Source organism: Xenopus tropicalis, chromosome 2, assembly GCF_000004195.4.
Source record: "Xenopus tropicalis strain Nigerian chromosome 2, UCB_Xtro_10.0, whole genome shotgun sequence".
NCBI classification, from domain to species: domain Eukaryota; kingdom Metazoa; phylum Chordata; class Amphibia; order Anura; family Pipidae; genus Xenopus; species Xenopus tropicalis.
In genome coordinates this window covers 180,278,697-180,292,185 of record NC_030678.2, presented here as the reverse complement: position 1 = coordinate 180,292,185, position 13,489 = coordinate 180,278,697, and the positions used below count along the sequence as shown (strand labels likewise).

General features: G+C 53.3%; 1 protein-coding gene across 1 annotated transcript in view; it reads left to right on the top strand.

Annotated features, from left to right (window-relative positions):
• LOC100489883 (FH2 domain-containing protein 1) overlaps positions 1-8,555 on the top strand; it is a 35,289-nt gene extending 26,734 nt beyond the window's left edge. The window contains exons 2-12 of the mRNA XM_031897454.1: positions 322-882; positions 2,062-2,123; positions 2,415-2,517; positions 2,616-2,701; positions 2,923-3,023; positions 3,298-3,368; positions 4,074-4,181; positions 4,731-4,801; positions 5,477-5,594; positions 6,183-6,347; positions 6,721-8,555. Coding sequence (XP_031753314.1) covers positions 424-882; positions 2,062-2,123; positions 2,415-2,517; positions 2,616-2,701; positions 2,923-3,023; positions 3,298-3,368; positions 4,074-4,181; positions 4,731-4,801; positions 5,477-5,594; positions 6,183-6,347; positions 6,721-7,443 — 2,067 coding nt within the window. The 5' untranslated portion in view covers positions 322-423 and the 3' untranslated portion in view covers positions 7,444-8,555. The remainder of the gene's footprint in view (positions 1-321; positions 883-2,061; positions 2,124-2,414; positions 2,518-2,615; positions 2,702-2,922; positions 3,024-3,297; positions 3,369-4,073; positions 4,182-4,730; positions 4,802-5,476; positions 5,595-6,182; positions 6,348-6,720) is intronic.
• Positions 8,556-13,489: the final 4,934 nt, after the last annotated feature.

Sequence of the window (13,489 nt, the reverse complement as noted above, 5' to 3'; positions counted from 1 at the left end):
TCTTAATGTGGGTCAGTCGGGAATGTGTCCTGTGTTGGGGGTCTGTGAGGGCTTAGTATTGTGTTTGGGGCAATAAGGGCAAATGAATGTGTTGGGGCCATAATCATGTGATAGGGAACTCGTTGCTGCCATTTCCCATGACTTTGGGCTTTGTCTTTATTGTCTCATCTGATCAACTTTACAGGCCACCCCCAATCTCCCACATCTTCCTTCCTAATGGGACCCCAAAGGTCTCTAGTTCTGCCTCTGGGCCTAGACAGCAGGGCTATTTCTGCCAGGAACTGCTTTGTGTACTGACTGTCCTCCCTTCTTGTTCTCTAGGTTGGGAGAACCTCTTCCTTGGAATTTACCTCATTTGCCCCCATCCTGGCTGTTAGTACAAGGGCAGAGCTGCAGGATCCTCTCCGTTTTGCCCTAGGGTAGATGGATGAGACCAGTTCTGTTGCCATGGTGACTAGTAAGAACTCTCCTCCACCCTGTCCTCCACCATGCCCACCACCTCCTCCTGCAGGGTTCTCTTTCCCACCTCCTCCACCTCCACCAGCTAAATTCCCCTGTCCTCCTCCTCCTCCTCCACCATCAGGGGAGTTATCATTGCCCCTCAAGTTCTCTGGGGGTACCACTCTGCCACGTCCTCCATCAGCTCCTGAGCGGCTCGGAGATCAGCGTAGATCCAAACTGCGCAGCTTTAACTGGGACGCGATACCCGCCGAGCGTGTACTGAAGGGACGGAACCTTTGGACTTGTGGGTCCCAGCAGCCAAGTCTTCAGATCGATGTCACACACATGGACGAGCTCTTTGCCCAGAGGGAGGAGCCACGGAAAGCCAGACTGAGTGCAAGGTTCAGGCCACGGCACCAACAGGCCGACCATGAACCCGGGGTGAGAAAATCCAGTTCTTTTGGCATCAGAACCTTAGGTCGAACCCAATAGAAAGCCCAGCAATCTGTTTTGGAACCCCTTAAGCTCAGATCATGTTGGTGGGTAGTTACATGGCCCAACATGATTGTATAGAATGGTTCCCCCCTAACGTCTAGCTCAGTGGTGTCCAACTTATTACATGTAGTTGGCCAATTATATGTCACACAGCATGTTAGAGGGACGGATTCAATAAGTGTCATATAGAGAAGTCTCTGGAGCCTCTGACCAGACTAGGGGCCATAAAAAGCCTCTGGAGGGCCACATCTGGCCCGTGGGTCTCCAGTTGGCCGGCCCTGGTCTATCTAATCTGTATGGAAGTCAGGGTGCCCCAGGTCCTCATGGTGGGGAGGGTCAACCCAAAACAATTCTGTTCCTTTCTAATACTGTGTTGGGCTGGTCACCGTCTCATTTACCCATGATGCCTTGGTGTTGCAGGCATTCCTTTTATTGTATTTCCCAAACACTCCCCAGGGAGCCATTAAGCACAGTCAGATCCGAATCATAACATTCGACCCATTATGGTTCCTATTTCCGTGCTTTGTGTCCTACTGAGTTGGGTGGTGGAGTTTCTAGTGATTCCTGTACATGGAATGGGGCCCAGACATGGAGCTCAGCCTACAAACACGTAGTCTCGGGATGGTTCTGGCCCATAACAGGTCCTGCTCCCCTTTCTAGTTAGTGGGACATTCAGATCCCAACTGTGGAATCCAACAGAACCAGTGGTTTTAGCCCAGGCGGGAGTTCTTTGGTGCTGGGAGGTTGGAGCAGGCCAAGCTCATTCCTTTGGGGATAACATGTAATGACGATCCAGTTGTTCTGACCCAATGTAACTAGAGGAAACCCGGCTTGGTGACTTCAGTTCAGACTTGAGAATTTTGTTCTCTAAAAACAAATAATTCACTATAACGATAAATAATAAAATCGCAGTGTTGGGGGGTCATTAATGTGCTAGAGGCACTTACTAACCATAAAAAGGGGGGACCCTGATCCTTTATATTTCCCTTTCTGTTCTCTCAGTCCATTTTGGTGTCGACGCCCCCCCCCCCCTTTATTATTATGGACTGTGAGAGTGAGAAGGTTTAAAGGTGCCATTTCTGGGGGTGCATGCCAACCTCTGCCCTTTGTACCCCTCATATCTAGGTGTCCCTTCTGGATTCTAAGAAGATCATGAACCTGGGAATATTCCTGAAACAATTCAAGAGGTGAGTGCAACAAAGGGGGGGCCATGGCACCCCAAAACCACTGTCCTTATTCTGCCACTTTAATGATAAGGGGGTGCATGTTTAGCCTGTCAGTAGCCTTCCATGATATGGGGGTGCATGTTTAGCCTGTCAGTAGACTTCTATGGACTCCTATTTCTTCTAATGATAAAGACTTTGTTTCCTTGTATGATCAATTAATTGCCCCCTCCTCTTGCCCAGCCCCCCCCCCCTTCTTTAAAATCAGTTTTTCTCCCATCATCTGAACCTATTTGTGCCCCCCCTTACTCTCAGGCCGGTGCACGTGATGATCGAGGATATAAAGAGAGGAGTGGGGTCCAACTTTGGAGCTGAGAAGTTGAGGGAACTTCAGAAACTGCTTCCAGAGAAGGATGAGGTGAGTGGGAGAGAAAGGGGGGCGCACAGAGATGGTTCCTTTGGGGCATTGGGGTTTAAATCCATATTAACTCTGTCTTGTCCATTGCTCTCTACAAGGTGAAGAGACTAAGAGCTTTCAAAGGGGATCGAGGCAACTTGTCTGAACCAGAACTCTTCATGATCCTCCTAGTGGAGGTGCCCAGGTCAGAAGCCCCAGGCAGATGTCCCACCTACTGGTTTTTATAGAAGGGCATTGTGGGAATAATGTGGGGGAGACGCTGACTGTCAGTTCCAAATGATCTGTGGGTTCATGGCCTAAAGCTACTGCTTTGCTCTCCACCCATGGAATCCAATGGACCCGCTCGGGGCCCCAGGGAAACATTTGGGAAATCTCTCTTGTCCTCATTTTATTCTTTGCCTTTAGCTGTTCCCAGAGGCTGCAAGTGATGATCCTAAAGGAGGAGTTTTTCCCTCAACTGAACTCCATGAAACAGGCGGTGGGAATCCAGACAACGGCCGCCAAGGGTAAGAATGGGCTCAGCCCAGGTGCCCAGATGCCCAGAAGCACTTGGCTGGGGTGGTAGGGAGGGCTGGGGGCAATGGTGGGCACATAGAGGGGTGTAATAAGAAGCTGGCAGAAGGGGGTGGGGGCTGAGGAGTTGGCAGGACGATACACCCGGCATTTAAGGGGTTAAGAGTGAGCGGATATGGGGGGGTTTGGGAAGGAGCGAGTAGAGACGGCTGTTGAGCAAGGGGGGTCCATTGGTTTCACTGAGACCCATTTTGGGTTCTGTTTCAGAGCTGGTCGAGTGTGAGGAGTTACACACAGTCATTCACCTGGTGCTGAAAGCTGGCAATTACATGAATGCGGTGAGTTGGCATTTTACCCCCCCCCCCACTACAGAGGTGTCTCCTTGCCTACACCTCATAGTCCCTATGGGCAGCCCCCCGTGCCAGTCCCTATGGGCAGCCCCCCCCGTGCCAGTCCCTATGGGCAGCCCCCCGTGCCAGTCCCTATGGGCAGCCCCCCGTGCCAGTCCCTATGGGCAGCCCCCCCGTGCCAGTCCCTATGGGCAGCCCCCCGTGCCAGTCCCTATGGGCAGCCCCCCCGTGCCAGTCCCTATGGGCAGCCCCCCCGTGCCAGTCCCTATGGGCAGCCCCCCCCCGTGCCAGTCCCTATGGGCAGCCCCCCCGTGCCAGTCCCTATGGGCAGCCCCCCCGTGCCAGTCCCTATGGGCAGCCCCCCCCGTGCCAGTCCCTATGGGCAGCCCCCCCGTGCCAGTCCCTATGGGCAGCCCCCCCGTGCCAGTCCCTATGGGCAGCCCCCCCTTGCCAGTCCCTATGGGCAACCCACCCCCCTGCCAGTCCCTATGGGCAGCCCCCCCGTGCCAGTCCCTATGGGCAACCCACCCCCCTGCCAGTCCCTATGGGCAGCCCCCCCGTGCCAGTCCCTATGGGCAACCCACCCCCCTGCCAGTCCCCCCGCCAGTCCCTATTGGCAGCCCCCACCCACCCAACGGGTGCTGATCCCGTCACTCAGAGCCACTTACTGACCAATCGCTTGATGCCCCACAGGGGGGCTACGCTGGGAGCGCTCTGGGCTTTCGCATGGGGTCTCTGCTGAAATTGGCCGACACCAAAGCCAACAAACCGGGAGTCACCCTCATGCACTTTGTGGCAAAGGTAAGAAATGCTGGAAAGGAGGGGGGCAATTAGAGTGGAGGTGGGGAGGATGGGGGTATATAGGGTAGAAATAATGGGGGGTGCAGGGGCAAGAATGTTTTGTTCCCAGGAAGTCCTTTTGTATCCAGTTGGCTGAATGGTATTTGCTTGGGGCAGTTGCACCCTTCTCGGCCGGGGCAGGGGCAGATTCTATTCAGGGGAGGTTTCCCTTTAAAGGTGTCATTTGCATGTCTCCGCCCATTCAAGTGTTTTATTATCATAAATGTGTGGGGCGTGGCAACAGCGCAGTAAAGTGACGCCCATCAGCGCCTCCTGCCATTGGTCAGTTTCCTGTTTGGCTTGAAATAAGTGCCCCAGGCTGTAGGAAACGGGCAGTTAATAAACGAGCCGGTGGTGCCCAAGTCGGACTGTGTCTGGGCGACGCCTGACCCCCACCGGTCTATTTAGTGCCCCATTGCCCCCCAGCCACTGTCCCATTTAATAGCCCTCCCAAGCCGCTGCTTGTGTTTATCTGCCCCGCCTGATGCCCCGTTGTGTTCTGTTGGGCAGGAAGCCGAGAGGAACAGCCGCTCCCTCCTGACGTTCCCGGACAAGTTGGCGCATATCAGCCAGGCGTCCCGGTAAGGGGGCACAGGGGGCGCCAACACCTTCTTCCTCGCTTACCCACAATGCTGTTCTGTTTTAACCCACGCAGCCCCCCCCCCCGTGTTCCTTCAGATTTTTAGAAATGATTTTCCTTTTCTCTGTAATAACAAATCAGTACCTTGTACCGGGGCTGTAATGGGGTTGGGCGGCCCCCTCGGCGCCGGATATGCCCCTCCCCCACGTCACACGTATGATGTCACTTTCCCAGAGCGACCTATGGAAATCCATGGAGGGCATATTTATTAATATATAGCCCCCCCCCCCTTCAGTATAAATACAGCTCTGTAATTGTCAGACTAACAGGCCTATAGTTTCCAGGCTGAGAACGGGATCCCTTTTTAAATTCGCCAGTCTCTCGGCACCATGCAAACCCCAATGATTCCTGGGAAATTAAGGGAAGAGCCCGTTTAGTACCCCGGGATGAACCCCCATCTGGTGCTTTACATTTGGTGCCCCCACCCAGTGATTTAACCTTACCTTTCCCAGTTTATACATTGCAGAGATGCCCCTATACTGGTACAGTTACCTAGAATTTCCATTCCCACCAGCCCCCCCTGTAGGCCTCTCATTCCCACTAACATAGCCCCCCACATTCCCAGCCCCCCTATATCTTTCCTTTCCTTTCTAATGATGGTGTCTTTGCCCCCAAGTATTAATTCCCAGGAGATAGAAAGTGACCTGGAGAATCTGAACAAGAAACTGAGCAGCACGAGGGAGGCCCTGAGGGACCAGTCCGACCTCAAACATTCCATGGGGCCCTTCCTGCAGGTGAGTGGGGGGCGGGGTACAAAGGGGCCCAGTTTGTTCTACCGGGGTAAAGTCTTATGGGGCCCTTCCTGCAGGTGAGTGGGGGGCGGGGTACAAAGGGGCCCAGTTTGTTCTACCGGGGTAAAGTCTTATGGGGCCCTTCCTGCAGGTGAGTGGGGGGCGGGGTACAAAGGGGCCCAGTTTGTTCTACCGGGGTAAAGTCTTATGGGGCCCTTCCTGCAGGTGAGTGGGGGGCGGGGAACAAAGGGGCCCAGTTTGTTCTACCGGGGTAAAGTCTTATGGGGCCCTTCCTGCAGGTGAGTGGGGGGCGGGGTACAAAGGGGCCCAGTTTGTTCTACTGGGGTAAAGTCTTATGGGGCCCTTCCTGCAGGTGAGTGGGGGGCGGGGTACAAAGGGGCCCAGTTTGTTCTACCGGGGTAAAGTCTTATGGGGCCACGGATGGAGTCTGTGAGTGGGAACGTTGGGTGGACCTTCTGGTTAGAAGGAAAATTCCCTGTGGGTTGTGACCCCCTAACTCTGGATTGTGACCCCCTTCCTGTGAGTTGTGACCCCCTAACTCTGGATTATGCCCCCCCCGTGTGTTTCCAGCTGGCGGAGGCGGAGCTACGTGAGGTTCTGAACTCGTTGCAGAGACTGCGAGACACGCGGCGAGAGCTCATGGAGTTCTACTGTGAGGACGAGTCTGCGTTCCGGATGGAGGAGATGTGCCTGGTGTTCAGCACCTTCTGTGCCCGGTTCCTTTCCGCTGTGCAGGTTGGTTCTGTTGGGCCATTGGGCTACCAGTGTTAGCGAGCCATTGGGCTACCAGTATTAGCGAGCCATTGGGCTGCCAGTGTTAGCGAGCCATTGGGCTGCCAGTATTAGCGAGCCGTTGGGCTGCCAGTATTAGCGAGCCATTGGGCTACCAGTATTAGCGAGCCATTGGGCTACCAGTATTAGCCATTGGGCTACCAGTATTAGCGAGCCGTTGGGCTGCCAGTATTAGCGAGCCATTGGGCTACCAGTATTAGCGAGCCATTGGGCTACCAGTATTAGCGAGCCATTGGGCTACCAGTGTTAGCGAGCCATTGGGCTACCAGTATTAGTCATTGGGCTAGCAGTATTTCTGATTGTCGCCCAATCGCAGGAGAACCAGGAGCGGGAGAAGGCGGAGCAGCGCAAGGAGCGGCTGGAGAAGCGCAGGTCCATCGCCAGTTGCTCCACCCTCGACAAGGACCTTCAGGATGTGGAACTGGAGTTCCTGCTGCTCAGACTCCCCCGCAGGGTGCGCTCAGTGCGGAAGCCCCGCCCCCTCCCACGCACCCACTCCATAGATACGCTCCACCTGTCTCCGCCCATCGTGGAAGAACCTTTCGACTACAAAGCCAAAGTCCTCTCTTCAGAGACCATTGCTGAGGAGGAAGCGCCCTCGGCCGACACCAAACAGGGGCTCCGGCGGCTCCGGGACGTGGGCTCGGGGGGCGATGGGGGGCAGGAAACCCCGGGCAAGGTCAACCGACGCCACACCCTCTCCTCTATCCCCTACAGGGGTGGCGACGGCACCCCAAGTGGGGACCCCGATACTTCTCCCCCAGATGGGGCGTCGAAAGTGGCTCCATTCCCCTCTCCACACACCCCCAAAAATAACCCCCTCCAAAATACCCCAAAGTCTTCCCAGAAAGACCAGTCCTCCCCAAGGTCACAGTCCCCCAACTCCCTCCTCCGGGGGGGCTTGTTCCAAAAGAAGGGGACCCCACAGAGCCCGGAGCCCCATTCCCTGGGGGAGGATCCGCAGAAGGGGGGCGGCGAGGCCTCTGCGCTAACGACTTTCTTCCGGCGATTCGACAACGTGCGGCGCTCCCCCAAATAAGGGCCCACTGGGGGTTATTTTCCTTATACAGAGTTGGGGGGGGCAGGGGGGGGCAGGGGGGGGCAACCCATGTTCCTTATAGAGACGGGGGGGGCAACCCATGTTCCTTATAGAGACGGGGGGGTTCCTTCTGCAGCTCTCGGGTATAATACTGACCCTTTATATGTCTCTGGGGCAGAGAGTTGCCCAACACAATGTGCCCCTGGGGCATTAGTCGCCCAGTATCGGAGGATCACAGAGGGGCACATAGTGTGACCCCCCCCAGCACTTAATATCATCCCCATACTGTAAGTCCATGGGGGAACCCCAATGTCATGTCTGACCAATATGGAGCCTAATGCCCCCCCCCCCCCACAGGAGGACAAGTCTGACCAATATGGAGCCTAATGCCCCCCCCCACAGGAGGACAAGTCTGACCAATATGGAGCCTAATGCCCCCCCCCCCACAGGAGGACAAGTCTGACCAATATGGAGCCTAATGCCCCCCCCCCCACAGGAGGACAAGTCTGACCAATATGGAGCCTAATGCCCCCCCCCCCCCACAGGAGGGCAAGTCTGACCAATATGGAGCCTAATGCCCCCCCCCACAGGAGGGCAAGTCTGACCAATATGGAGCCTAATGCCCCCCCCCCCACAGGAGGGCAAGTCTGACCAATATGGAGCCTAATGCCCCCCCACAGGAGGACAAGTCTGACCAATATGGAGCCTAATGCCCCCCCCCACAGGAGGGCAAGTCTGACCAATATGGAGCCTAATGCCCCCCCCCCCACAGGAGGACAAGTCTGACCAATATGGAGCCTAATGCCCCCCCCCCCACAGGAGGGCAAGTCTGACCAATATGGAGCCTAATGCCCCCCCACAGGAGGGCAAGTCTGACCAATATGGAGTCTAATGCCCCCCCTGCACTTTCCCTGCAGCTCTGTGGGGGGCAGAACTTTTATTTATAGGGGTAACTGTATATAGGGTGGGGCTTTTATAGATACTCTGGGTGTTTGGCCGCTGTGAGTGTGAGTGCGAGTGCGAGTGCGAGTGCAGGGTGGCGGCTTTGCTTATTTTTAAGACAGAAAATGATTGGTTAATGGAAATTATAATAAAGGGGATTTTTGTGGTGACGACTGTATTTTTTTTATAGTGGGAAGATTCCCAGAGAGGGGTGGGAGGAGTCTATCTCAGCCAATCATAGCGCTGTGCTACTGCCACATTGAGTGCCGGGTCTCTCACTGACTTCCTTGGGTTCTGTTGGACCTACAAATGGTGCCGCTCTAATTCTACCGACCAGAACCTTGTTATGGGGATCCCCCCCCTTACAGCATATGGGGGTTCAGCTCAGTTTCCCCCCCTCACCTACCTTAGTACCCCCCCCCCGATAATAAGAACCTGGGGGGTGTTATGCAGAACTTACCCATCATAGTGAGTGCCCCCTTATTGCCCTCTTGGCTCCCCTTTAATATGGATGGGGGGGCCCCCCGAAAAACACAACGGGGCTCATTTATAAACACAGGGCAGTAACCCTTAGCAACCAATCAGTGATTTGCATTTCTGAGCCGGCTGCAGGTAGAACAATAAAATCAAACATCTGATTGGTTGCCATGGGTTACTGCCCAGGTGCAAATTCGCCCAGTCTTTATAAATGAGCCCCAATAGGCAATGGCGAAACTACACTGAGCCCCCCAGCAAAATAATCTTCAGAGGGACGTGGCCTGCACTTTAACCCAGCTTTCGCTATTGGCTGATTTTTTTGTAAAATGGCCACAAAAATTTTCAGCGGAAAAAGAATTGTAACGTGCGTCATTTTTCATGAAGGGAAACGGGACAGATTCACTCATCACTAGTCTGGGCCCCCCCATCCCCTGGGGCCCCCCCATAGTCACGGGGTCTGTTTCCCATAGTTACAGCACTGCCAATACAGTATTCACTGGAAATGACATTCAGTAGGTTCCCGAATGTTGGGGGTGAAACTGGGGTGCAGGTAAGGCTGTTAGAGTTGGGGTATCGGGGGGGGGGGGGTGTATCAGCCCATTTCTCAAGCAACCAAGTTCCGGATAATCACTGAACTCTTATACAGCCCCATAGACCACCTATAGGCGCCACCTATAGGCACACTGTATAATTACACCCCAATAAATAGGTACCCATATATACCCACATGTACCCAAGTACCCACATATACCCACATGTACCCAAGTACCCACATATACCCACATGTACCCAAGTACCCACATATAGCCACATGTACCCAAGTACCCACATATACCCACATGTACCCAAGTACCCACATATACCCACATGTACCCAAGTACCCACATATACCCACATGTACCCAAGTACCCACATATACCCACATGTACCCAAGTACCCACATATAGCCACATGTACCCAAGTACCCACATATAGCCACATGTACCCAAGTACCCACATATAGCCACATGTACCCAAGTACCCACATATAGCCACATGTACCCAAGTACCCACATATAGCCACATGTACCCAAGTACCCACATATAGCCACATGTACCCAAGTACCCACATATACCCACATGTACCCAAGTACCCACATATACCCACATGTACCCAAGTACCCACATATAGCCACATGTACCCAAGTACCCACATATAGCCACATGTACCCAAGTACCCACATATAGCCACATGTACCCAAGTACCCACATATACCCACATGTACCCAAGTACCCACATATACCCACATGTACCCAAGTACCCACATATAGCCACATGTACCCAAGTACCCACATATACCCACATGTACCCAAGTACCCACATATACCCACATGTACCCAAGTACCCACATATACCCACATGTACCCAAGTACCCACATATAGCCACATGTACCCAAGTACCCACATATACCCACATGTACCCAAGTACCCACATATACCCACATGTACCCAAGTACCCACATATACCCACATGTACCCAAGTACCCACATATACCCACATGTACCCAAGTACCCACATATAGCCACATGTACCCAAGTACCCACATATACCCACATGTACCCAAGTACCCACATATAGCCACATGTACCCAAGTACCCACATATAGCCACATGTACCCAAGTACCCACATATAGCCACATGTACCCAAGTACCCACATATAGCCACATGTACCCAAGTACCCACATATAGCCACATGTACCCAAGTACCCACATATACCCACATGTACCCAAGTACCCACATGTACCCAAGTACCCACATGTACCCAAGTACCCACATGTACCCACATGTACCCACATGTACCCAAGTACCCACATGTACCCACATGTACCCAAGTACCCACATGTACCCACATGTACCCAAGTACCCACATGTACCCACATGTACCCACATATACCCACATGTACCCAAGTACCCACATATACCCACATGTACCCAAGTACCCACATATACCCACATGTACCCAAGTACCCACATATAGCCACATGTACCCAAGTACCCACATATAGCCACATGTACCCAAGTACCCACATATAGCCACATGTACCCAAGTACCCACATATAGCCACATGTACCCAAGTACCCACATATAGCCACATGTACCCAAGTACCCACATATACCCACATGTACCCAAGTACCCACATGTACCCAAGTACCCACATGTACCCAAGTACCCACATATACCCACATGTACCCAAGTACCCACATATACCCACATGTACCCACATATACCCACATGTACCTGGGGAGTCTGCCTAAAGCCAAGCCCCACTGTATCGCTGCCTGTCAGGAACTGTCAGCTCTTGTTTACTGGCCAATCCCGTTGAGTGACAGTCACCAAAGGAGGATGAAGTGTTATATTTGCTGGACTATATCCCAGTGTGTAACTCCCTCTTGTGGCTGCTGGGGGGAAGTGCACCCTATACCCCCCATTATTACCCGCTGGGGAGAGTTGATTTATTTACTGCAGTATTGGGAGTGGATCCAACTGATTTACGCCAGGACACTACTGCCCCCTGCGCTACTGCCCCCTCATCCTACGCTCTCTATGTCAAATTTTCTCTGCAATTTCTCCACCCTAAAAATCCCCTTGGCATAAAGGAGTCAAAGCAGTGGCGCTTGATGGCTCAGCTGCCAGACGTACCCATAATCCTCCAGGGATTCCTCAGACCTTCAGGAATCCAGTCAGTGTTCAATAATACAGAATGAGTGTCAGCTCTTTTTAGCTACTGCACGGGCCAGACTAGCGGCATGTAAAGCTACTGCACGGGTCAGACTAGTGGCATGTAAAACTACTGTACGGGTCAGACTAGAGGAGTGTAAAGCTACTGCATGGGTCAGACTAGAGGAGTGTAAAGCTACTGCACGGGTCAGACTAGTGGCATGTAAAACTACTGTACGGGTCAGACTAGAGGAGTGTAAAGCTACTGCACGGGTCAGACTAGAGGAGTGTAAAGCTACTGCACGGGTCAGACTAGAGGAGTGTAAAGCTACTGCACGGGTCAGACTAGAGGAGTGTAAAGCTACTGCACGGGTCAGACTAGAGGCATGTAAAGCTACTGCACGGGTCAGACTAGCGGCATGTAAAGCTACTGCACGGGTCAGACTAGGGGTGAGTAAAGCTACTGCACGGGTCAGACTAGAGGAGTGTAAAGCTACTGCACGGGTCAGACTAGAGGCGTGTAAAGCTACTGCACGGGTCAGACTAGAGGCATGTAAAGCTACTGCACGGGTCAGACTAGCGGCATGTAAAGCTACTGCACGGGTCAGACTAGGGGTGAGTAAAGCTACTGCATGGGTCAGACTAGAGGAGGGTAAAGCTACTGCACGGGTCAAACTAGCGGCATGTAAAGCTACTGCACGGGTCAGACTAGAGGAGTGTAAAGCTACTGCACGGGTCAGACTAGAGGCGCGTAAAGCTACTGCATGGGTCAGACTAGAGGCATGTAAAACTACTGCATGGGTCAGACTAGAGGAGTGTAAAGCTACTGCACGGGTCAGACTAGGGGTGAGTAAAGCTACTGCATGGGTCAGACTAGAGGAGGGTAAAGCTACTGCACGGGTCAAACTAGCGGCATGTAAAGCTACTGCAGGGGTCAGACTAGAGGAGTGTAAAGCTACTGCACGGGTCAGACTAGAGGCGCGTAAAGCTACTGCATGGGTCAGACTAGAGGCATGTAAAACTACTGCATGGGTCAGACTAGAGGAGTGTAAAGCTACTGCACGGGTCAGACTAGAGGCGCGTAAAGCTACTGCATGGGTCAGACTAGAGGCATGTAAAACTACTGCATGGGTCAGACTAGAGGAGTGTAAAGCTACTGCACGGGTCAGACTAGGGGTGAGTAAAGCTACTGCATGGGTCAGACTAGAGGAGGGTAAAGCTACTGCACGGGTCAAACTAGCGGCATGTAAAGCTACTGCAGGGGTCAGACTAGAGGAGTGTAAAGCTACTGCACGGGTCAGACTAGAGGCGCGTAAAGCTACTGCATGGGTCAGACTAGAGGCATGTAAAACTACTGCATGGGTCAGACTAGAGGAGTGTAAAGCTACTGCATGGGTCAGACTAGAGGCGCGTAAAGCTACTGCATGGGTCAGACTAGAGGAGTGTAAAGCTACTGCACGGGTCAGACTAGAGGCGCGTAAAGCTACTGCATGGGTCAGACTAGAGGAGTGTAAAGCTACTGCATGGGTCAGACTAGAGGCACGTAAAGCTACTGCACGGGTCAGACTAGAGGCGCGTAAAGCTACTGCATGGGTCAGACTAGAGGAGTGTAAAGCTACTGCATGGGTCAGACTAGAGGCACGTAAAGCTACTGCACGGGTCAGAGTAGTGGCGCGTAAACCTACTGCAGGGGTCAGACTAGCGGGGCATAAAGCTACTGCAGGGGTCAGGCTAGCGGGGCATAAAGCTACTGCAGGGGTCAGGCTAGAGGCCCGTGAAGCTACTGCACGGGTCAGACTAGCGGGGCGTAAAGCTACTGCAGGGGTCAGGCTAGCGGGGCGTAAAGCTACTGCATGGGTCAGACTAGAGGCGTGTAAAGCTACTGTACGGGTCAGACTAGAGGCATGTAAAGCTACTGTACGGG